Below are 24,902 nucleotides of genomic sequence, written 5' to 3'. Positions count from 1 at the left end.
AACCATTAAATGGCGTAATAATCGATTGAGTTACCTTTCAATCAATTCTCATAAGCTGGTTTCCTATTATATTGTTATTGCCTAAATCGAAAGATTATTACTCCTGGAGTACGCATTTAACGCTTTTAGATTTCTAAATGACGATATCTATTTTTCACGATTAAATGAAAATTGAAAAATTTCAAGCGCACGAAAACGCGACGGCTAAGTATGAACGATGGGAAAAACCCGTGTGACGTCATTCTGGTTCCCACTGCCGCCGAGTGAGATGACCTTGGGGCGAGAATATGTGCGGCACTGCGATGCAGGCTGCTAGCAGGTAGCAGGAGTACCCTGCCAGCAGGTAGCGCTTGGCCTAAATAAGGATTATTAATACCTTATCAAACGAAGGAAACTTTCCAACCATAGGCAGTTTTAATAGGTGATTATTAAGGAATGTTTCCCTGAGCTCTGTGCCTCATGCATGCATTGGTAATCTCAGACGATGTAAAACTCCTCCCTACCCGTATATAAACTAGGTCCCTGTGACGTCACGTGGAGTGTAATCGCATGGGCACCAATCTGGCCTTTTTCAAATGAGGTTAAAATTGACCATTGCCATTCGTCTAAACTGGGATTTCTAAAACCAAATAATTTGTATATTATCAATACACTTATGGTGGGTAACGAATCGCAATCAATGCATTTCGTTTTCTTTGATGAAGGAAACTACCCTATTGTCACAACACGCTGTTTCTATCCATTCATAATGAATAGGTTCACTTTCGGCAAGTCACGTACAGGTACGAGCACTTTGGCTGTTTATAGCTTCCATACTATCTGCGTTGCGACATATTTTGTTTTTCAATAACTTTTCGATTTCCATACTTGATTTATGGAAGAACCATCTTGTTTCATACAAACAGATTTCCATAATAAGAGATAGACAAATATTACGCTTCTGAAGCCATTCTCCTGCCTGTGTCAAAATTAAGGCGGCCCGATTTTGATGGCTTGTACGCAAGCAATAAATAGTTGCATAAGCAAAAGTATTAATTTATTGTAATTTAGGTATTTGAATTAAAACATTGTCTTTGAAACCATAGTTAAAATGTTTCGTTAAAACTGAAAAAAGAGCCCCATTTTTTTGAATTTGCGGCAACAGGTTCCACTTTGGTGCTAACGAAACCGTTAAGAAATCGCCACGAAAAAACTTTGACTGCAAAATTAGAACGATTGAAAGTTCGTACCAGCCTCCACGAATTCCTGTGTAACAGTTGAAGAAGGAATAAATGCAGTAGTTCGAGGTAGGCCGTATTAATCTTAGCGGCGCTAGTGTCTGGGTTACCGGCGTTGGTTTGCCCCAAGGCCCTTATATACGGGTCATGGTTTGCCCCAAGGAGGTTGTAAATATCTGGAGGGACAGCAAAAGTTTCCAACGTGGAGCGAAGTGTGGCCGGAATGGGTGTGCTTGGGTGGGACAAGCCACGCCCACTTTGACCTAAACATTGTCAATCCCATAAGGGTCAATGCTTACTATTTGATAAAATATTTGGTCATAAGTCGTTAATACATTTAAATAACATATGGAACGCGCAATTTAATCCTTCTTTCTTACATCATTGTAGGCTTCGCGAAGTTATTTCTCAAATATCTTTTCCCAGGGAAAAATTATTATTTATCACCACGTTTTACAAATAGCTCAGCTGGAATTAAACTTTCACGAGTGTAAACTAGTCATTTACCTGCACTTATACTGGTATTTCATTTTATTATAGCCGACATTAATCTAACAATTACAGTTATAAAGTATATTTTCATGGATATCCCTGCCAGTAAAGTGACTAACAGACATGGAGTTTATACATTAATAGGAGTATCGCGAATGATGGGAAATATCCGATGACAACCACCGGCGAAAAACTGATTATTATGTAGCATTTCTCACGTAATGTACCGTATATGCCTGAATATAGTCCCCCCTTTTTTTCCAAAAACGCCCTTGGTAAAAGTAAAGGGGGGGACATTATTCAAATGCATTTTCTTAACTTTTCCCGAAACTGAAGCCTCGAAATTAGGGGGGACTACATTCGGAGAAATACTAGTTCATTTTCAGAACCAAACTTAGCCACCCCAAGATATCAGTCGGAGAATTAGTCCAAAAATTGGCACACCAAGATGGCGGAACTTTGACCACGCTACAAACTCGGAAATACCGCCTCCAGTTATTTACAACCTGCTATGTCAAAAAAGGCTTTTAAACTCGTATTTTGAAATACAGAGGGCTGTAGTGGAACGTCGTCGTCGCTGTGATCGTGGTCAATTGTACCAAATAGTGGTAGCGTGGTAGTTGACGTTGCCTTAGGGCTGTGTGCAAGGACTGAAGTTGTGTAAATATTCGTAATATTTGTCCGTGCAAGTAGTAGAAAATGAAAGATTAGAACTGGAGCACATATGTTCGCACCATGTTACTAACTATCTCTCAAGCCACGTTTTTGCTTGCCATTTTTATTGGTAATGTAAGTGCGCAAACTTACCTTGAAGGAATATATTGTGGAAAAGTCAGTTGTTATGGAGGTAAGTGATGTTATGCATGCCCAAGTCTAACACTGCGTTGGTATTTTCTCGCGATTCTTTTCTTTATTTTCTTTTTCTTGTTTGATTTGTGCAGTCGAAGGCTCACTTAACTATTGGGAATTGATATTTTTGGAGGCTTGTGTTTTTCTTGTGTATTTTGTATGGAAAGCAATATTTTAGTGCTTCAGAAATTACTTGAAGCTAAAGAGGGATACGAAATACCCCTTTTACAACTTGTCACATCTTTTCTTTCATATGAAATTTGTCATTTGCGTGCGTACCCTGGGTATCTGTGGGATAAATAGTCTTTGGAGTAAGTTCCGAAATTAATGTCTTTTTGTTTCATTTTAACAGTTCTGGAAGTGGAAAGAGATGCACCGAAAGGTGAAATATCTAAGAGCTATCGCCGGCTGGCGAAAAAATTTCATCCTGACATGCACCGTGGAGTTGAAGCGAAGAAGGAGGCTGAGGAGAAGTTCAAGCTGATAGCTACCGCGTATGTGTTCCTTACATTGATCAGTTTTCTTGTATGGAAAATCGATACTGAGGACTCAAAATTCTTGGTAAACGGATTGCTGACATGTTAATACGCCCACATTACGCTGTTGGAGAACTATGACAATTCTCCGTGACGTGGCTCACCAGGTCGAGAACCCTTCAAAACTTATCTAATCAATGTCACATACTCTATCACTACAATTTTTTTCATTATCTCCACGGACCGCCAGAGAGGGAAGAATTTATATTCCTTTTATTTCAGCAGTCACTTTTCGTTCACAAAATGCAAAATGGGCTAGTTCATGTCAATTCTTAGAGAACTCTTTCTAAGAACCCTACTTAAGTAAACATCAAATGCTCAAAACCATCACGTTGTTGTCCTTTATCCTAACAAAATGCGAATTTAGTGGGATCAAACTGGGGAATCCTGCTTGAAATCACCATTGAATAGTGGAACACTTGAGTTTAAGCAAAATTATTATTTATTAGTATTGTTTTTGCTAATTTGAAGTTAAATGATAATAATAATAATAAAATGCCTTTATTCGGGCGAGGTTGAGACTAAGAAGCGCCCTCTTCCACCTAACCCCTCCAAAGCGTCAATGCAAACATGTTAAAAAATAATAGACAAACGTTTACAATACAAAGGATATACAATATTTGTCAAATACCAAAAATATGAACAACTGTATGTGAAAATTTTGTGGAAAAAAGATTTCTGTTTGCGGGAAAAATGATGGGAGCGTGTAAGTGCTTTGAGCACTTGGCTTTTGACCAAAGGGTCTCTCATTTAAATCTGGGGTGGATTTTTTTTAACACCGCTAACAAAATGTCATTAAAGTGCAAGATGGCCCTGGGGAAGGCACTTGCCCCACATCCTGTATGTCAATTAATCACAAACCTTTAAGGCCTGTTTACACGGTGCATTAACACGTACGGGATAATGTATAAATGTATGAACGTGAGAATGAACGCCAAAATGCACCGTGTAACCACCCAACTTGTGCGAATGCATGCACAGAAAATAGAACCTGTTCTAATTTGGTTCTTGCATTCGTACATGTTCCGTTCCGGTCCACAAAAATCATTCACGCAAACGTACATTAACTCGTACGTGTTAATGTATCGTGTAAACAGGCCTTTAGCCTCATAGTCTAGGTTGACATCTACCCCTACCTATTAAAACCAGAAGTCGAGTTTAAGTACACCGAGAGGAAAATAAGTGTGAATGTGAGCCTGGGAAATACCACATTTTTCGCACAATTTGTGCATTGCAGGTGACTAGCTACGTTATCACCATTGCCAGTCCAGGTATACTTACATTAAAATACTAGCCATTTTTATTGGAAATGTAAGTGAACAAAATTACCTCGAAGGGCTACATAGTAGATAAGTACTGTGGCATGGGTGAAGAAAATGCTGATCTTCTTTGATCCTGGTTTTTCTGAACTTTTTGAATTCTCTTCTTATGAAACTGGACATTCCAATGCTATATGACTCCACTTTCAAGAATAACTTTGAGGAAATTTGATTTTCCTTAAATGATTTGCTTGAGTTAGGAAAAAAGGGTTAATATTGGTTTTTGTTGGTCTCGCTGTGTGTCATCAATTTATGTATTTTTAATGATGGTGTGATATTTTGGACAATGCTAATGTTGATTGGCAGTGGAGAAAAGTAAAATCCAATCTCGGTTATGACTGCTGTGTCGTCAGCAAATGGCAGCATAGTAATTCTTTCTCCTTGAATATTAACATCTAAAGCCTCCATTCGATTTCCTTGATGGCTTTCTCAATGTTAGCATCAAAAGTTTCTGTGATAGGAAAGAAAAAGTTTCAACCTTCTCTTACTTCATTTCTCATTGTTGCCTCTTCAGAGCTGGGTCCAGATTTTATTACACCTACGTGGTTATTATATTAACTGCACATTATTATAAGCTCATGGTAGAGCACTCCTATTTCTAGATTTGTGGGTTCATATATGGCTGCTTTGCTATTGAATAAAAGTCAGGGAATTGAAGATGGAAAGTTGATACATACGCTGTGATAGGTGCATTCAGCTGCACTTAGCCAAGTGATCACTTGATCATAATGTCATGATTACTGGGTTAAAGCATACCAAAAGCAATGGTATGTAGTGTGACTATCATTTGTTTTCCTCCTTCCTGGCTCCCGTGGCTATCAGATGCTGTGATGCCATGTAGCTCAGTTCCATCACATCGCACCACTCACTAGTCGTTCGATTGGAGGTGATCGCTAAATGCTGCTTATTGTACCCAACATGTAGTCTTATTTAAGTCTTTTTTAATATATCGTTAGCACCTCACCTGTGTCAAAAGACATGAGTAATCTATTAAATTTCATCATCATGTGAGCTCATTTCATTAATGGTAATTGAAATAAATTTCTGGTACTCAAAATATTCTTTGGGAGTTTCATTTGTTGGTATGAGAAATGTGCCTATCTGGCAATGTCTCAACCTTGCCCGAGAGGTACTTTTCTAATTTATAGTAGGCCTTCTAGTATGTACTTTTGGTGTTCCATCTATGATTTTGCGATAAATATCTCAATATTTATCTTTTCAGGTATGAAATTTTAAAGGATGAAGAATCCCGTGCAGATTATGATTATATGTTGGATAATCCAGAGAAAATATATAGCCATTATTATAGATATTATCGTCGGCATGTCACACCAAAGGTGGATGTCCGCATTGTTGTCGCTGTTACCATTACCATCATTTCTGCTGTTCAATATTTCAGTGCAAGCCAAAGGTAATGCAACTATTTTGTTACTTTTTATGCCCTGGTTAAGTGGGGATGCATGAGTCTGCAGATGAAATAAAGGTTAAAATAAAACTTGATTCTTGCAATTGTATTGCCTTGCATGCAGGAAGAACATCTAGGAAAATACAGTGGAAGCTTGTTTTACCGAACACAGCATATAGTGTGAATAATGTTATGAGGAGTGATAGGCAGTGCACCCCCTAAAGGCCTATGATTAATATGTAAAATAATATGGATATAGTGAGGGCAAGAAGTTCCTGTCTCGGTATTACGAGGTATACCTTTCAGAGTGGTGCATAACTACTAACTTCTAAGTAAATGGGGTCACCGATAACTCCAGAAACAAGTCTACGATGTTTTTGCCTGCCACTAAAAGTGTAAGCATCTCAAACCGCATTTATTGCACTAAAGACTCGATTATGCGAAGTCAGCGGGACCGGAAAATAGGCACTTCGTTATATTGAGTGTCGCAATTTCAAACATTTTTAATAAGTCTCAAAAAAATGTTTACTTTTGTTTAGGGTTGAGTTGATTCCACTTTTTTTGATTCCGATTCCAATTCTGATTCCTTCAAATGGATTCCCGATTCTCGATTCCAATTCTGTTGATTCTTAATCCTTCTAATAGGTGGGATATTGATTTATCTGTCGCCTTGCTGTCATTAACATTTAAGAATTGAATGGAATAAAATAACAATAGCCACGGTGGCTACATTGTCGTTTGGCCACAGTAGCTAAACAATAATGTAGCGTTCATTGCATCCATACATACCAGAGCAGCCTGGCGGGGGTGGGGTGGTGGCTGAACGCAACCTGTCGAGTCCGCCCGGAGGCTGCGGCGGCTTATGTCAAGCAAGTATCAACTTTCTCAAGGGTTGCATTGATGAAACTGGGCTGTACAAACGCGAATGTGTCTAGATTTTTATTATTGATGCAGATGCGTGTTAATGTCTATGAAAAAAAGTTACATAAAAAACCCGCTCTCTGCACGTATTTATAAGAAACTTTTTTCTCACAGGAAAACTCCCTCTCTGCACGTTTTTACTATCGTCAGACTTCAAATATCATTTGAAAATAAAAAAATATATATTTTGATCTATTATACGTTAAAATTGGTGGTCCAGATGAATTCTCTGATGGTGATTCATAATCGCAATAATTTGATTGGCCGTGACCAGCGGTTAATAAAAGAACAAAAACACATGCATTGCTTCCCAATCCCGTGGTTTCCAATTTTTTTCTCCAAGAGTTTCTCACGAACGCATGCCATTTCAAGGTTCGTCGGTTTGTTGCTCTTGCCGACATTTTCATGTTTCCAAGGCCGCTTTGTTATGTTCGTCGCAGCACCCACGTGCCGGGCGTATCCTCTGGGCGGGCAAAGCTGACACTGCGGCCGCTTAGGTGTGTGGCAGCCTTTATGCCCTAAGCTTATAGTCTATGCTCAAACATTTACCTTCCTGGAATCGATGGAATCGGAATCGACTTTAGGTGATCGATTCTTGATTCCGATTCCGTGCCCGAGAATCGGTGGAATCGAGAATCGTCTCATCCCTACTTTTGTTCCTACCACCCTTTTTATGTCTTTATTGGCCTTTATTTATTTTATGTCTTTATCGGTGACTATTTAAGATGGAATTAAAAAAAAAATGCTCTTTCATATTGATTTAATGCTGCGAACTTTCGTAAAAAATCATATGACCCCAAACTTCCCATTCTTTGGAGTTGAATATCTATAGTCTTAGCGCTAAAGAAATTCCCGTCTATTTAATAAAACGTAATCAAATAACATCTTAAAAATTTTTGTACAAGAATTTAATCTGAGAATTTTGTGGCCAGTAGCGAATATCTAGTTTTATATATGCATGAGGCAGATATTTGTTTCCAACGCCTACAAAATTTTAGTGGCAGCGTGCCAAGCTGCCATTTGTGATGCCCTCTATTGCTCAGTGCAAAGGAAAAAAAACGAGTCATAGCCCGTTTCCAAAATAGCCTTTGTAGGTTAATATTTGTAGTTCCTTCCATATTGTCTGGTGAATGTACGATCTTTTTAATTAGTTATTTTCATTATGGTTTGGTCACGATCATAAATTACATAGGGTATGATTTTCTACCAGCTTATATTTGAAGGAAATTCTTGTCCGGCTCTCCGTCTGGCTGCCGTGCTCCATCATCATTGCGGAGGTTAAAATGGTAGACTTTTTATTAGTATCATCAAGGCCATTGAAGCCAGGAGTGAGGTGCCATGTTTATATAATAAGTCTCTCTTCTTTTATGCTGATAGGAACAAGTTTCCTATCGGAGAAAAGCTGGAGAAGCATCTTCCATTATTGGGGAAATAAAGAGAGAAACGTTTTTGTTCACATTAATTTTTTTTCTGTAACACACGTTTCGAGGTGTTGTCAATAGTATGCTTTAAAACTACACATGATTTCTAACAAGGAGACATCGCCAAAGTGATGTTCGGGGTCTGCATGTGGATGTTATTAACTGAAACTATAGAGGTAAGGTAGAAAAAGTGTCATGGATTTCTTCCACATAGGCTCGGGTTCAAGAGATATTCGCTTGTAAAGATTTCGTGCAGCATGACATCCCTTGAGTAATCGTCACCTTCACAATGGCTGTGGCGGTGTGGTCTAGGGCGAAAATCTTCAAACCTGTGGTAGGTGTCCCAGGTTCAAGTCCCAGTGTCGGCAATATTTTTTCTCTCTTCTAATTTTTGAAATCACTGTTACAAATTATCCCCATTCGTTTTATTTAGTTACTTTGTGATTTTTAAAATTTAATATCACTTTATGGATTTTAAACGAAACTCCGAATTCTGCCTAACCACGTGAATTAGAGGATGTGTACAATTACTTACACGTGAATTTCCGAGTAATGTGCTCATCATGTGCACCGATGCACACCTTTGCATCAGTTAGCCGAATGTACATCTATTCATGAATCGTTCCCCGGTTTTTGACGTGCGTGCAACAATTCATTGATGCATGCCCCTTTCAATGTCTTTTTTCCATTTCTGAAGCACGGGTATTTTCAGGCTTCAACGTTTTTTATTCAAAATATCATTTCCACTAGGCTTTCCCTCCATTAGATTTTCTCCACAGCCCACTCACTGTCCTCCCAACAAATCTCGATCCTTAAACAGAATATCCTTCCACTCACCATGCCTCCGTCCCAACAACCCTCCCTCCACAGCTGACCCTTGATAATCCCTGAATAAGGTGCTGAGGCCCAATTTTGTGAAAACGGGTGCGAAAGCTAATCAAAGAAGACCTCGAAAACGGCTTGTGTAGGCTGCTGGAAAGCAGGGTCATTGTACTGGAAGGGTAGGATGGGAAATTGGCTAGGGTCAGTGACTGAATGTGAGGATAACCAATTGTGTTTATTTGTTGAGAGTAAAGGCTTGTGATTACAAATATACGAAGACGCTATGGAGCAATGGCTAGGGTGAGGATTTAGAAATTCCCCGGAAAATTGCGTGTAAGTAATTATATACGTCTTGTTGGTGGCTTTGATTTGTTACATAAACATTGGGAGGACAATCTAGGAACCAAATTTGCGTAGTTGCAAGGATGCGTTTGGCGACCAATCTGAGATTTTTTTAATTGCTGGATTTCAATATCGACGTAAAGGATTGCCCGCTGATGATATATTGGAGAGAGACCACGGTACCTCCGGTTATATCTGACCTTAGTGCTGTGGAAATTCAAAAATTTATTGATGAACGTTAAAATTTGAAGTTGAGTATTCTTTTTATTATGCATGCGGATGAGAGATTCGCAAAAGAATTTACCAAAATTTTGTTGACAGCAGCAAAAGACGAGGAATGACACTGACATAAGAAATACAGACTGGAAAGCAGATAATTGAGTAATTCTTTCGTGATTGTTCCTCACCGGATGATGCTGAAAAATCAAATATTAGTAAGACAAACCAAGAAAGATGCACTTGGTGTGAATTTTGGTGCATCTGGGGCATGTGAGAGGCTAGTGGGAAGGGGACGCTATTAGTCTTCACCCAAAATCCATTTAGTCCCATCTATTGTACAATACCGTAATAGAAGTGCATATCCAAAGTTTGCACACCTTTATAGCCACTCGAGAGGCGTCTTCATAGACCGTAGGCTCCTTACCTGCGCTTTCGGATCTAAAAATATTTCATCACTCTATAAAAGTAGGTAACATCGATTTGTTTAATAGCGACAAGGCACCAAATGAGGGACAATTCGTCTCAGTACGCATCCTTTTTTACCTTCTGCCATCTTCCGATTTTTATTATCAAAGATGAACGCCCAGGAGGGGATGGGATTGGCCTGCTGCTCTTGTATCCGCGACGTTGCGTGGGTGTTGGAATATTTTGTTTGCGGGCGCGGACTCAAATTAGGCATATTGTGGCTAAGTGGTGGCAGATACGTGAAATTGCACCAACTTTTTGCTCTAGAAGGGCAGTAACTTGGCAAAACTATAGGGAATGACCATAAAATGTTATATTTTTCGAATTTTAACCCTCCCCCCTAAATTGCATTTGAGCGAGGCTAAGAGGTTCATGTAGAGGTCTCAAATTTTTCAGGCCATAGTTTTGATCGGTCCCACAACTTTTTTTCATTGGGCCAGATGGATTTAAAAAAAATCAATTTTTTCGATCCGCCCTGTTGTATATGTCTCAAGGATCGTAGCCCTCCAAAAGTGATGGCAGACTTTCCAGCCATTCAGCTGTGCTTTCAAGACTTACATCCGGCCTGCTCTCTTGCCAGCTTCGTGAAGACCATGCTGATTTTTGAATTGATTTATTCAGCCATTGCAAGCCCAAAAATTGTCATAGTTGAATTCTAGGGTGGCTATGGTCTTGCTTTTACCTTTAGTGTCCCTCCACCAATAGGAATATCAAATACTTGTGCCTGCTGGTACCAGGGTAAGAGCACTATTTCCAGTGGGGTGGTTTCCTATTGTTTTTTGTTTTTTGCTTAAATCAAAAGATTATTACTCCTGGTATATATATTTCACGATTTTAGATTTTGAAATTACAATGCATATTTTTCGCGATTAAATGAAAAGTGAAAATTTTCATGCGCGCGAAAATGCGACGGCTAAGTATGAATGCTGGCAAAAGCCCGTGTGGCATCATTCTGGTTCTGGCTTCCGCCATGTTAGCCCACCTTGGTGCGAAGCTATGATGGCTGACACGATGCAGGCTGCTAGCAGGTAGCTCTTGGCTTAAATAAGCATTATTAATAGCCCATCAAACGAAGGAAACTTTCCGACCATAGGCAATTTTCATAATGATTATTAAGATCCCTAAGCTCTGTGCCACATGCATGCATTGGTAATCTCAGATGATGTAAAACTCCTATCAACTGGTATAGAATCCAGGTCCCTGTGGTGGCTCGTGGAGTGGAATCACATGGGTGCCAATCTGGCCTTTTTCCAATGCAATTAAAATTGACCATTAACATTCGTTTAAAGTAGGATTTCTAAAAACCAAATAATTTGTATATTAAGAATACAATAATGGTGGGTAACAAATCGCAATCAATACCTGTCGTTTTCTTTGATGAAGGAAACTATCATATTCTGCTAATGTCGATTCCTTGCCAGGATATTGTCAACTCTTCTAGGATGCATTACCATGTTTGTGTATGTGCTCTCGAATCTCACCCTTCTTAGCTGCGATTGACTATTATGTGGTAGGCTATTACGTATGTGGTATTATGTAATGCTCAACCCAAGGCATTTTTCAAATCTATAAGCTTCTCTTCAGATTATTTTCACCTTCTTCAATTATTTTCAGCCAATCTTTTAAAGTACTCACTTGATTCTTTTAAAGGGCCTTGGTCTAAAGACAAATTAAATAATAAAATTATGAAACGACTGAAAACACTCACTGGTTGGAAGTCAACAACCCTCAATGCAAAGTACAGAACCAGTCTTACTAGTGAAGTTTGGAACTGTAGCTATCACATAAGCAAAGCCAACGGCAGAGGGTGAAGAGTGGGTAAATGACTGAGCTGCTAAATTTTTATTCCTAAATCAGGTTCAAAATCATCCCGCTCATTTTGAACTAGCATAGCATCAGATTAGCAGGTGAATTTGAATGAATTTTAGGGAGTAACAGAATATCCTGAGAAGATGTCCCTTTGCTATCAACTCTTCACAAGAGAGAACAATTGCATAATTTGTGAATCGTAACCTGCTATTATGTTTTCAGAAAAAAAACTGGATCAACTGCCAGAAAGGTCAATTATGAGGAAATTGAGTTTTGATAGAATGCGAAGTATTTGTTCATTTATTTTATTTAAGAAATTTATTTGGGACCAGGAACTGCAATTGTTTAATGTGGGAATAATAGATCGAGATTCCACTGTATTTTACTCTTCATGTCTTCTATCGCCTCTTTTGGCCAAGAATTCTGATATTATATTTGATAAATAGTAAAGATGCTTATCATTAGTGTACTGTACTAATAAATACTTTTTTTACCTCCCTTGGTTTCATTTTTCAGGTATAATTCGGCCATAACGTATTTATCAACCGTCCCAAAGTATCGCTTGAAGGCACTTGACATGGCCAAGAAGTTGGGCAAATTTGACACAAGTAAAAAGAGCCGACGGCGTACTAAGAATGAAATGAAAGAAGAAGAGGACATGATAATTAGACAAGTTTTAGAAGATAATATAGATATTAGGTAAGTACCAGTAGAAAAAATAAGTTGCTGCATCGTATTGGTGATTTTCACACCCTATGTCATTGTCCTCTAGTGTGCTGCTTATGAATTAGGGTTCTTGCCAATCAGGGAAGTCATGGAATATGAAGGAAATTAAAATCATGAGTTGGAGTCTGGGAAATGTTATGGAAATTGAATTATGATCAGGGAAAACTCCAGAGGTGCAGCAAATAGATAAAAATTGTTGTTGAACATGTACAATATTGCTGCATATGGGGGTGAGGCCAGCATTGTATTATCCTCGTGAGTGGGCAGCAAGGGATAGTGCATATTTGATGCCACTTGAATTTCTTTCTGCCACTGCTGATACGGCTTGCTTTTATTTCACAATATTCCTTGTTGCAGCTTTCCATGAAATTCCTTTATACTGCTACTTTTCCATTATTATGAAGTGAGTGAAATTTTTAAAATTATCAGGGTAAAGTCAGGGAAATTGAAGATGGATAGTTGGCATGAACCCTGTGAATGAATTGAAATTAAGAGATATGAATGGCTACATCTGCTATGTGTTCTATTGAACCAATGCAGAAGTAATGCTAAAGCTAATTTTCCTCAGAATATTAGAGAGGTTGATATATTTTTGGGAAGCTAATAGAAACCACGCTAAAATTTACTAATGATTTGGGTATATGCTACAAGAGTTTCAGTCAAGACCCACCCCATTTTATTCCATGAAACATTGAATAATTTCCCAGGTTGCTGTTATTATAAATTCTTCTTGGATTTCAAATTGGGTTATTGTCTACATGTTAGGTGGCAATTCATTGGGAGTGAAATGCCATCTGTTTTAAACTCTTGGGATACTAGAGGAGAAATCGTCATATCCTTTTCACAAGTATTGTGCTCTCATAGTTTTAAACTGACTTTCAGTCTTCATTGCAATCAAACTTTCAGGAATTTCAGGTTTCTTGGGTACCAATGATTAATCCGTGTTTCTTCACTGTCTATTGTTTAATGCTCTGACAGTGGCCGTAAATTACGTTTGAAAGGAGTGAACTTAAGTGACTTTTTAAAAAGAATTTCTAATAATTTCAAGTATGTCATGTGAGCATTAAAAAATTCCATTTTTGGTGTATAGATCCAAAATATGCCATAAATTTGTGATTTTTTTCTCTTGGTTTTTCTAATGTACTTTTGTCTGTTTTAATGACTTTTGTTTACTACTAGAGGATTTTCAAGTCGGTCCCTATAAGTGTTGTCATCCTCTGTGCATTTTAATGGATTTACAGAAGTCTCAACTTACATTGCTGATGATGGAGTGATCTGAATTTAAGAGGAAATAAACTTTTATTTGGGCTGTCTTCAATTTCTTTGATTGGTATTTATTAGGGATGGGACGTTCGAATAGTCGAATCACCGAATACCTCGAATAATGAGCTTTTATGCTATTCGATATTTGCTTACACAAAGTTATCAATTATTTGAATTACGAATACACAGCACTGATTGTCTGTAATTCTCTTTAAATTGGTTGAAAATGGTTGTGTCTTACATGAAGGTTTGCACATTTGCTTGGTTCAGTTCTTTCATTATATTTTTATTAAAAACTTATCATTGAAAGTAACCACTAATATATGTAACATTCTGATGACTCCATGAGAAAAACACAACGAAGGATATATGTATACAATCAAATGCACGCGTGATTGGCTGATCCTTTTTTAACTCTCTGTTGCATGGTGAAATTCACGATTTACATATTCCAGTTATAAAGTAATTGTGAATTTTTTATTAAGTTTAAGTTTTTCCATAAACGCAGTGAAGCATTATTATTAATATAACCTTCAATGTGCATATAATAAAAAAAAAGAATTGTGGTACGCCATGCCCACAAGTTTGATATACCGTATATGTCTGAATATAGTCCCCCCTTTTTTCCAAAAATGCTTGCGGTAAAAGTAAAGGGGGGGACTGTATTCAAACTCCTAGTCTATGCATTTATCTACACAAGAATATTCAAAGTGTAGTAATTGGTCCGTACTATATGACGACAGGTTGTCCGATATTTTCCATTTTAATGGTGGAAGTCTGCTATTTAGTCTAAGCATTTCAATTTCTGTGATAGCTTTGGAAGGACTGGTATTTGAAAAAGGAAAAGTGAAATAACTTGCATTTCTAATAGACCCAGAATTAACCATTTACGAAAACCATCTGATTTGTAACTCGGAAGTTCGGTTCCCATGCAAAATGAGGGCACATGTCGTATGCTTAAAAATATGAGTTTGCCAGTGGAATTTACTTGAGAAAACATTTCTACAGCGAATAGGCTTTCAATTTATATCAATAGCTCTCAATAGACTGCATTCACCTCGTTTGAGTTTATGTGAATAATAAAGTGAAAATAACAAGTTCCAGCAGGTATTTATTTTGTCTCCATATATTTAAAACCAAGTGCATTATAATTATATGAAATTGTTGTTTTTTTATATTTATTATATTCTATAAACAATTTTAATAAAATATTTTCCATGACCTCAGAAAGATTGGTTAAGGGAAATTTGGTTGCTGTGCAGTAATAGCAACGTTTGCAAAAAACAATCTCTCGGTGAGGAATTAAAGTTGGACTTCCGGTGTCCATACGGAAGAAGGTCATAAGGGCATTCACTTATAAAGAAGGCCATGATATTCGGCGTCTGGGCAAGAGCCCGGTTGGGCTGGACCTTTAGTTGGCCCTGAATTTTGCAAATGATAGGTGATGTCATAACAGAAATCACTTTTCATTGCTGCGTTTACATTCACGGCACCTGTAGCATACGTTAATTATTAGTTAATATATGGCCGGTGATTTTCGTATTGTTGGCTTATTAACGTACCGTGAATTTGTCGAGATTGAGACAGTGAAAACCTGAAAAAACCATGAAAACTTGAAAAAAAATGTGAAAACCTGGAAAAAACGGTGATTTCATTATTTAGGTAGAGTGGGAACCCTGAGTGTTAATCGCTTGAGAATAAGTCTCTCATGTCCAGGGACAGATTCAACATTGAAATTTGGGGTAATCATGACCTGAGTCTGGGGATTATGGATTGCCCCTTGGGAGAGAAGGGTGTTTAATGGAAGGTAGTGCTGCGCTCTACAATGAATACAGCTCAAACTTCTCTCACGACTGGGACTTGCCATGCATTTGCATATGCACTCCCTTTACTCTTTTACGAGAATACAAAAATTATGAAACTAATAAAAATTTAAAAATTTGGGGGGATCTCATGACCCCTGTGACCAACCCCCTAAATCTGCCCCTGCTCATATCCTCCCCTTCCCTATCCCTAATTTCCTATTCCATGCAACCTGCCTCAGTTTGTTCTTGCAGACAGTGGCTCTGTCCAATTATGCAAAATTTATACATTTATCCTGATTAATGATGATTTTATAGCTCACAAGTGATTCAGATGCTCTAAAAACTCCTTTTTTGCATTAAAATGTTGATTAAAGGTTCAGGTAAATTCTTCTCGGGTTCCCCCTAGGTCGTTGGGGACAGTGGATGCTGACATTTTGTTGGGAGATTCTCCCAGCATTGGTGGGAAACTGGAGAATAATTCACCCAAATCATTCACTGGGAAAGCTTTAGATTCTGGGATTTAAGGTAATTTGATATGTCTGTGCAAACACAATGAAGGTCATGGGAAAAATGGGAAGAAACCTAGCATTTCATTTGGTGAAATTAGCTGACGTCATGCTTGACCACTCATGCTTTTTGGCTCATGCATTTATTTACATATTTATTATATTCTGTGATATGGAATGAATTTGTCCCTTAGTTTACTTGTCCATCTTATGACTTTGTTCTTCTCATCCATCTCTCATCCATCCTAGGACAAAAATGTTTGTAACCCAATGGTAACAGTTGATAGCCTCTTCTCAGCCTGTGAGTTTGAAGGGTTCAGCGTCACACATCTTCCCATACTTTTGACAAGCACACAAGTCTTCCTCTGCAAGGATTAATGTAAGCAAAGCCTTTAGTCATGAGTTATGTCTCTTAATTTTGACTAGAATTCAGATTTTCAGCATCTATTTTCATGGAAGGTTCCTCAGAATTTCTTCCAAGACCTATGATCTTCAGATTCTTAAAATTTTTCCTAATGAAACATAGAGATTTTTTTCCATAGGACTAAAATTGGAGGATATCATGAAATAAATCAGTCCTGCAGTGCGGACTGCAGTGAAATTCACATTACTTGCCATGAAAAAAATTCTCCCTGGCTGAAAATGAACCTCAGGCCTTTGGCTTTCATAACAGCTTCACTATCTAGTTTCCTTAATTCCCATTTGCCATGGGAATGAAGGAATTTAGATTGTGTAGTGGTCCTTATTGTCACATGAATCAAGGAATCTAGGTAGTGTAGTGATCCTTATTGTCACGGGAATCAAGGAATCTGACTAGCATAGTTGCCTGCACTGTGGCTTGGAAAGCCAAAGGTCAGTTGTTCAATTATTGGTTCATTGGAATTTTTTCAATGAAAATAAATGTGAATTGAAAAACATGATTGCTAATAGCTGTTTAAATCTCATCCTATCAGCCATAATTTTAGTGTAATCAAAGCATTCTTAAACCTCTCCATTTGATCCTTTTAGGCATTAAGGCAGTTCAATTGATATATGACTTTACATATAATTTCATGAAAATAGTCTCATGTTATCGAAAAAGATCTCATATTTCCAATGATACAAATTTTTTAGCCTCATAACTAGAGGTAGGTGTAAATGGCACTTTCATTTAATTTTTTTTGCACTTTCAATTTAAGTTTATAGTATTTTTTAGCATCTATTTTTTATTTATTGTCATGCAAAGGGCATAGCCGGATAAGAAGGTGAAAAGTCCCCCCTCCCGGAATTTTCCCATTCTTGGGGTATGCAATTTGGGATCAAATAGGATAAACCTCCCTACATTTCCAGCCCGCTAGATGCCAACCAGGGCCGGCTAGATCGAAAATACGATTTTCACTCTTTTTTAAATATCTCGGTCAAGAATGCATATTTTTTAATGCGGTTTGCGGCATTTGAAACCTTATTTAATGGAGCAGATTTTCAATTGTTTTCAAGAGCTTTGAGCGGGGCACGAAGATATGGCGTCGATTTGAAAATTTCTAATGCACGTTTTCATAAAATATGCTTGAGAGGGCCAAAAAGAAAAAACGTTTTCTGGAGGTGTTTTTTAATACCTTTCGGCTGGCGTATTGAAAATATAACTTTTAGGTGGTGGTCACAGCAACATCTCAATGTGCTGCCTTATACGATGCCATTCGCTGTAAATATATTCTAAGTAAAAATTATAGTTCGTTATATTCTAATGATATTTTTCCTTAATATTACCATTACCTACCCGTCTTAACTTAGCCACGAATCACAATTTATTCAATTCTGTAGTCATCAATTGAGCTCGCTTGCCTTTCAACGCCGGCATCATCACGCTGAACTCTAAATCATTTTCTAAATATGACACAACATCCCGAACTCCTCTATCCAGAATCAAAATGTCACCCTTTTTCATGAAATGTTTCATTGGATATGCCGATTGCAAGATTGATTTTAGAGAATCGGCATCATTTTGATTGGCCAAAAAAGGTCCGGGCATATCAACCACACCCATCAAGGGCAAAAATAGGGAATGGTTTTCAAAGGGGAACTAGTACTTTTCATGTTTCCGGTTTGGAGCTTGAAAAGAAAAACTATCAGCCCTTGAGTGACTGACCTAATATCCGAATTTCTCGTCGACGTTAACACACTATGTAACTCTGTAACTTGATCCCATGACAAACCAGTAAAAGTTCGCGGACAATCAGTTCTCTAGAAAATGGAAGTCACTAAGTTTCGCCGTCAAACTGCGGCTAGATAATATGCGACTTTGTCCACAAATAGACGAATTTTATAAACATACAAGGAAATACTTATGCCTTAGATACGGAAAGTGGGAATTTCATTGGTAAAAACCACTTATCATGTAGATAACCTTTACTGACCACATTTTTGAAAGGAATGATCAACCTCCTCTCACCTGCAATCTAGCTTCTACGGGAACAGGATGGAGATAATTTGTAGCGGCATATCCACAAATGAAATAGCACTTGTGCATAGATACAACGCGGGGAAAACTCAAATCGAGCTCATTTTCTTAATCTATATTCTTACATTCCGGCAGTTTTTGGAGGTCCTGAAGCCATTTTCGGCACCAGTATCCATACAATTCTGTCCCTGTGTCAAAATTGTTTATTAAAAAGTATATTGTCTCACCATGGCATCACAACAAAAAGTGATGCAACTCTCTGGTTAAATTTTCCACTGAATTATATTTTACTATTTTCACCATTGTATCAGGTAACTTAGTGTAGTTTACTTCATGCTCCAGTAATAGATAGAAATTATAATTGCCAGGCACGTTACTTTGGCTCTTGCAGTTGCGTTCATGTTCCTCCTTCATTGTTTATTTGTCCAATCATAGCCAACGTTATGGTCCACTAGGCGCAAATCGCAGTTGAGGATCCAAAATAGCCAACTGTCAAGATGTGAATTTGATCTTTCATAAAATTATTTTAACTAAAATAATTATCCGATGAAAATGAGTGCTCTTCTCTATATATTTATAAAAATAATCAGGTAATTTTTAAGTACTTGAATTTTTGTTAATGACCATAGCCTTTCATCGATAGGGTGTAAAACGATGCGATGTGAAACTATTTGCAAAACGAAATCGAAAATAATTTGAAAAATATCACTACAGTGTCGCTGTGGATATATTGGACTTTACTTTTCTACTTTTAACTTTCCTCAACCTCTTAGAATTAAATAAATGCCTCACTGTATATTTTTTATACTTCACTGTTGGCAATTCTGCACGAGTAATTACACGTTAAAGAAAGGGTAAAGGTTACTAGAGTAAATTTGCCCCAAATTACCAAAATAATTTCTATCTAAATTATCTTTTGTGCCGACTGGGAACACTTGATGATTCACCGGATAGTTTATGAAGGGATATTTCCTTCCTATTATTAAATTGTGCAAACCAGCCATCCAAGCATTTAAAATTGTCTTCACCAAATCTCTCACGCAAATATTCAGTTTTATCCTTCATCATTGGGCAAGTGATTGGAATCCCCGTGGCTCTTAGCTGGCAAAACCACGAGAAAAGGGCAGTTTCTAGCTGCGAAAGCTTTCCAGGCCGCAGGTGGTTTTGGGTTCTTGGACGCCCTTCTCGAAGCACTGTCTCATGAATTCGTTCCTTTTTAAGATGGTGAATGACGTCAATGTATTAATTCCAAATCGCCTCGCTATTTCACTCTTTGAACACACTCCACTTTCACAATCTGCAATAATTCTCATTTTGGTTTTTAAATCCAACAACTTGTGTTTACCAGCCATGGTGCTAGCAGATGGGTGGAATAATTTTTAACCTGACTGCAGGAGGTGCAAGGAGGTGACAAAAGAGCAATGAAATGTGTACATGAGAAATTAATTATGGAAAGAAGAATAGAGGAATATTGAACATTTAGACGTTGAAGCTGGTGGAAAAAATGCAGTTTTAATAGCAATGAATGCCAGAGATGAGGCACATGGTCAGAAAGTCAACCTGTCGTAGTTACGAATGGCACAGGAGAGGAATTGAGCCATTATCGCTATAACGAATTTATTTTACATTTAAATCATAGCTTTTAAAATGGTTCCTTGGGTAGCTGTCGCTGATTCCAGCTTGTCACTATATCCCATACTCATTAGAAGGGGCTTCAACTGTATTTCAGAAAAGAATAGATTAGACCCATAAAGGGTAAAAATTTTGAATTTTTAAACCGAAATCGGAGAAAGAACCAGTGTCTGCTTGATGTAATGTGACACATTGTCGATCTTACATTATTTAAACTTTTTTACTGGGAAAATAAAATTATGGAGATGTTCTCAAGTTTTTTTACAGAGCTTTCCTGCTTATCTTTAGTGAAATTATTTTCATTCACTTCTGGTGGTTGTTCATTTAAATTAGCCATTAATTCAGAAAATAAGAGTTCATCCTTGGAACGGGGTATCAAAAACCGAGGACCGATGGGGGAGAACCAGACTGGTACCAAGAACCGAAAAAATTTAAGAATCAACTTCCTTAGTTAATACCATTCCTGTTCTACAGCCAGGTTGACTGCTGCGCTACCAGTCATTGACTTGTTGCTTATTGTTGTGGCACTGTTGCCTGTCATAGTGTTGCTCCTATTGTTGGTTGCTAGGGTTTTGCAAAGGAGAACCACTGTGATGCAGAGACAGGAATTAATTGTGGCTTGCCACTGTATGTTCCCAATTTTGTGGGCAGGCTATATTTGGTTTATACGTTTTTTTGCATGCAACTTTACGCAGTATCGAGCTACTGTGCTGGGACTAAGTCTAAAATGCACTCACAGAGATTCTGTGTCAAACACAAACTACAATGTATTTTCGAAAGCATGCATCATTTCATGCAAGCACAAATTTACTTGTCTCACGACGTACATCTATGGGCGAGACTATTTTGTTTGCATTAAATGTCACCGGACCACTTTGATTCCAGCCAAAAATTACCTTCCTGCTGCTTTGATATGGTGAACATCGTCGCCCAAGCGTTGCTCTATCTTCTGTCAGCGAACAGCATGAGATGTTCGCATTCAGTGCGAGCTGACTCCAATCCACAACTTCCTACCGCCCTCGACAGTCACCATAGCAGGTGCGAGGCAGGGGGACACGAAGTTTACGTTCAGGAGGAAGGCAGAACTTTTCTTAAATAGCATGCTATAAAGGAGGTGACAACTCTGCACATTCTCCACTTATGCTGCGTTTTGATATATGTACCAATAAATGACCCTTCTCAGAACAGTGAGTGGCTTTGGATGGACTAGCTGCAAGTGTTATGCTGAAATTTTAGGCTTTCTTGTCTTTCTTTTGCGTTTCAGTTGCCGTGGTTTTGTATGTCTTTGAAAATCGATGATGAGCTACACTTGTCATTGTACGATTTGACATCGGAAGGTCATGACTAGCGAGACTCGTCATTTCGACGTGAGGGGTTACTCACAGAACGTCAATGAAAAAACCAGAAAAATCACTATCTGACTAGGTTAATGACAAAAGATATGATTGGCAGCTAATCTGTGTACATATTGTAAAAAGTAGAATTATTTTATAAGCGGTCAGGTTTCTTTGGTCTCTCCTACACATCTAAGCCTATTGCCATAGAATGAAATACCTCTTTATATGGGCTTCCTTGAATGCGTTTGTATTCAAATATTGAGGGCTTAAATAATCATGTTATGAGTAGCATTGTTATCATTTGTATATAAAAACCAACCCTCCTCCCCCTGTGGTACATTGTTCAGTTACATCAGTTTTCATTCACCATGTTTTCATTTCATATTCCCTGCAATGTCTTTAGGAAAGTATTTTCATATTAACATGTCTCTGGCTCTATGAGATAAAAGGAATCTTTGTAATAGAGAATCTGAAATGTTAAATTTTCTTTCTAGGGGAGGATATGCTAAGCCAAAAGTAACTGATGTCCTTTGGATTCAACTTCTCCTGCTCCCTGTCAATATTGTTCTCTATATTGCATGGTATCTACGTTGGGTCTGGAAGTTTAACATTAAGAAAATGGAGTATGGAAAAGAAGAAAAGTTATATCTTATTCGTAAACGGCTTAAAATGACTCAAATTGCATTTGATGTAAGTAGTGCCTATTTTTGTCTTTTTTTGTTGTGTAAATCCAGGAGCATGTAATAGTAGTAGTAGTTCTAATTTTTTATGGAAAATTGTCAGTTTTTGTATATTCTTCATTTCTGTTATTCACTTTATTAGAAAACACCTTGAGAGTGTTTTTATTGAGCTGTGGTAAAGCTAATTCATTTCATCACCTAATTCATTTGTATTTTTTATTCCTATTTTTGATGGTCATAAACCATGCATTTCTGCTTCTCAAAAAGGTATTTTATGGAGCCCTGCATTCCATAAACCTGGTGCTCTTTGTTCCGTTGTTAGCTTTGCATAGTGATGAGAAATTATGTAAGCTTAATTCATAGTTTTGTTGGAATGCTATTTGTGTTTTTTTTAATGCTCAATTAACAGTGATTAGCCCTATTATTGATTTAATGATTAGCCCTTTTTTCTTCTAAGTTAAAACTCCTCTCTAAGGTGCAATTTTGTGTGCCAAGCACTTTTTTTGAGTTTAAGGCAACATGTTCTTAGTTATTTTTCTACTGTCTACATGCAATAGGCCATTTGTCTTCACATGTTGGTTAATCATTCACGTATATGATACAAAATATGGGTAATTGTCCTTCTAAAGAGGTGATTAACCCAGTTCCTTTTGGTTTTAGCTCAGAAAAGTAAATGTTTAGGATGGTGGGGATCAGGTTGGTGTGGTTGCTAGAGTGTTGGCTTCCCACCCAGTGGGCCCGGGTTCAAATCCCAGCCAAGGCAGACAATTTTCAGAGACTGCCCGATCCCTGCTTGAGTGTTGTGTTGAGGACATTTCAAGCGCAACACTCCGTCCGTCGAATGGGACGTTAAGCCATGGTCCCCTTGGTGCCTTTTGTAAAGAGCAGGCTAATGCGGACGCCAAGTTTCTCTCCACCCTTCCTTACCTACCCTTCCCTCATGGCGCAAATGACCTCAGCTCTCAGTCACCTCCTCCAAATACCATACCATACCGTTTAGGATGGTATATTTGTGAAGTTAATCCTCACGATTCAGGGCTATTGTCCATATTCCATGCCCTGAAACATAAGACGTGAAGATTCTGGCTTGTAGCTTGCTATCCCATGTGAGACATGAGTACATGTTAGATGTTTCTCAAGAAAAGTATGCCCTTATTTAGGGTGGAGAAAAATTGTCACAAAATTTTTACACTGGATAGCTGATGCTAGTGGGAACTAACATTTCCAATGATGTCTTGGTTGAAAAAACACCATTTTTAAGCTACAGAAATTGTGCAAAATGTTCCAATTGTCCACTAGTTTTCCTTGTTGCCAGGGGCTCTGTACAACTCATGACCTTGAATGCTTTGCTTGCCGGAGATCACGATGTATACAAGGCAGCTCACAATGTACCCAGGGCAGCTTGCTAGTTCAGTGGTAGTGCATTCGATCTCATTAGTTTTTCAGAGCCTCTGGCAACAGGGCAAACTTGCAGCCTATTGGAGCGCTTGGAGCAAAGTTGCGATTGTTTAAAAATGGTGCATTTTTGACCTAAACATTTTGACCAATTTTAGTTCCAACTGGCATCAGCTACCCAGAGTCAACATTTCATGAAACAATTTTTCTCCACTCTCTGTATAGTGCATGATTTCTTGAGATATGTAGATATGTCTAACATAGGATAGTAAGCAAGTGCATCATTTATTGAGATATCAGTTTTTAATGCACCTCTTATGTGAAATATATATTCATATTTTTATCATCTAAGTGGTGGTACTGTATCTAAGGCAATGGAAAAATCATATCATATCATTGGCATTAGGTGGAATAAACATTTTCTTTCAATAATATATGTTTGTGTTGATCTCACCCAGATTTCTAATGCTGGGTCACTTTTAAATTGTTTTTTTGGTGTAAAAAAAGTACATTGACTTGTTTATCTCTGACTATGCTAATGTAAACCATTTTATCCTAGGCCCTTGAGGAAGAGAAAAGAGAAACTTTTTTGAAGCAAGAGCTTTGGATTGAGGAGAAATATCAGGCAAGTCTTTCATCATTAGGTATTTCAGTGAAATCTTTGAGTCTTGACTTTCCGTTGACCATTTTCATTTCACTTTCCTATTTGCCTGTTAGCCTGTTGTTTATTGTTAAAAGATAATTTTCCTCCATGCCTCTTTGAAAGGACCATAATTTTTATTCTATGTAGTATAAGTATTTGAATGGTATGTGTTGGTGATCAAATAGGTACGTTTGTTATTATCAAATCAGTATACATTATTCCTTGCTGGAAAATAAGTGTGAAATTACCCACTAACTCTCTGGGCTTATGATGTCGATCACGGTGGTCAATTTTATAACTTCAAAGTATCATGAAACATATGCCCAACAACACTACTTTTTTTGTTATATTATAACTATTATTTCACTGGCTTATGGATTTTGGGAACATTACCATTATTGTTTGTTATAACCTTTCCTAAATTTCTTTAGCTATGAAGATTTTTGCAATACTAATCTCCTTGGCTAATTCATTACTTCTTCATGAGCTATAGCCCTACTAGATAGCCTTCTTTCTAGTCTAAAATATACCTGCAGTGCTTGAAAAATCTTACAAGCCACCCATTCCAAATTCAAAACAGAATAATGTGATGCTCTTATTGAAAAGTGGTGTTTAACCTTTAATCAAGTTGAGCAATGATCCAATTCATAAATGTCTGAAT

At 37.7% G+C, this 24,902-nt stretch overlaps 1 protein-coding gene and 1 long non-coding RNA gene across 3 annotated transcripts in view; one reads left to right on the top strand and one right to left on the bottom strand.

Annotated features, from left to right (window-relative positions):
- LOC124170525 overlaps positions 1-24,902 on the bottom strand; it is a 208,585-nt gene that overhangs the window by 27,890 nt on the left and 155,793 nt on the right. The gene's annotated exons all lie outside the window — the stretch shown is intronic.
- The window catches only part of LOC124170524 (dnaJ homolog subfamily C member 25 homolog), a 52,306-nt gene continuing 29,657 nt past the window's right edge, over positions 2,254-24,902 (top strand). The window contains exons 1-6 of one of the 2 annotated variants that reach the window (XM_046549299.1): positions 2,254-2,556; positions 2,911-3,052; positions 5,636-5,824; positions 12,334-12,516; positions 22,018-22,213; positions 24,158-24,223. In XM_046549299.1, coding sequence (XP_046405255.1) covers positions 2,445-2,556; positions 2,911-3,052; positions 5,636-5,824; positions 12,334-12,516; positions 22,018-22,213; positions 24,158-24,223 — 888 coding nt within the window. In that variant the 5' untranslated portion in view covers positions 2,254-2,444. The remainder of the gene's footprint in view (positions 2,557-2,910; positions 3,053-5,635; positions 5,825-12,333; positions 12,517-22,017; positions 22,214-24,157; positions 24,224-24,902) is intronic. The other variant, XM_046549300.1, reaches the window with a different exon arrangement.

This window comes from Ischnura elegans, chromosome X (assembly GCF_921293095.1).
Source record: "Ischnura elegans chromosome X, ioIscEleg1.1, whole genome shotgun sequence".
NCBI lineage: Eukaryota > Metazoa > Arthropoda > Insecta > Odonata > Coenagrionidae > Ischnura > Ischnura elegans.
Note: the sequence above shows the minus strand (reverse complement) of the source record. Positions and strands in the feature narration are given on the sequence as shown.